General features: G+C 69.6%; 1 protein-coding gene across 1 annotated transcript in view; it reads right to left on the bottom strand.

Annotated features, from left to right (window-relative positions):
- RNASEH2C (ribonuclease H2 subunit C) overlaps positions 1–502 on the bottom strand; it is a 1,582-nt gene extending 1,080 nt beyond the window's left edge. Inside the window, exons 1-2 of the mRNA XM_014959316.1 lie at positions 346–502; positions 100–219 (exon numbers count right to left, since the gene is read on the bottom strand). Coding sequence (XP_014814802.1) covers positions 100–219; positions 346–438 — 213 coding nt within the window. The 5' untranslated portion in view covers positions 439–502. The remainder of the gene's footprint in view (positions 1–99; positions 220–345) is intronic.
- Between the last annotated feature and the right edge of the window lie 219 nt (positions 503–721).

The raw sequence follows: 721 nt of genomic DNA, 5'->3' as shown, positions 1-721 counted from the left end.
ACAGATCCAGGGGTCTGGGCCCCCCAAGTGGGGACCCAGGAACCTCCCACCCCCGGACACAAGTAACCGAGCCCCCCAAGTGCGACCCCCAGGACTCACCGCGTGGGCGAGGGCCCCCCACTGCAGCGCCATGGCCAGCCCCCCACTTGGGGGGGGGACAGCGTCGGCCCCCCAGTCCGTGATGGCGTCAAAGGTCCCCGTCACCGCGACCCACCGCTCCTGGGGGGGGTCAGACACCAACATGGGGGCCCCACAAGCTGCCCCATAGATACGGGGAGCGACGAGGGGGGGGGTGTTCTGCCCCACGGTGAGGAAACGGGCTCTTTATGTGTGGGGCAGCCTCACCTGGGGGTCGCCCTCCTTGCCGGGGGGGGGCTCATCCTCCCGCAGCAGCACCCCCCGGTAGCCGTGGGGCAGAGGCAGCTCCCTGCCCCCCATGCGCCGCCCCCGGAACGAGGCCCACAGCTCTGAAAGTGGGGCGGGTAAAGGAGGGAGTCAGTGCCCCCCAACTTGTGCCCCATAGCGGCCCTGTGCCCCGCCCTGAATCAGCTCCCTCGCCCAGCCCCATAGAAAGCCCCTCAGTGTACCCCATGGATCCCTCAGCCCCACAGGAGACCCCCCCCCAGGGTCACTTCTCTCCCATCCCAGCCCCACAGCAGCCCCCTGCCTTCTCTCAGCCCCACAGATCCCCCTCTCCCATCCCAGCCCCACAGACCATCAC

The sequence above is a fragment of the Calidris pugnax genome, unplaced genomic scaffold (assembly GCF_001431845.1).
Source record: "Calidris pugnax isolate Ruff unplaced genomic scaffold, ASM143184v1 scaffold456, whole genome shotgun sequence".
Taxonomy (NCBI): domain Eukaryota; kingdom Metazoa; phylum Chordata; class Aves; order Charadriiformes; family Scolopacidae; genus Calidris; species Calidris pugnax.
The sequence above is the reverse complement of the archived record's forward strand: the minus strand, read 5'-3'. Positions and strand labels throughout refer to the sequence as shown.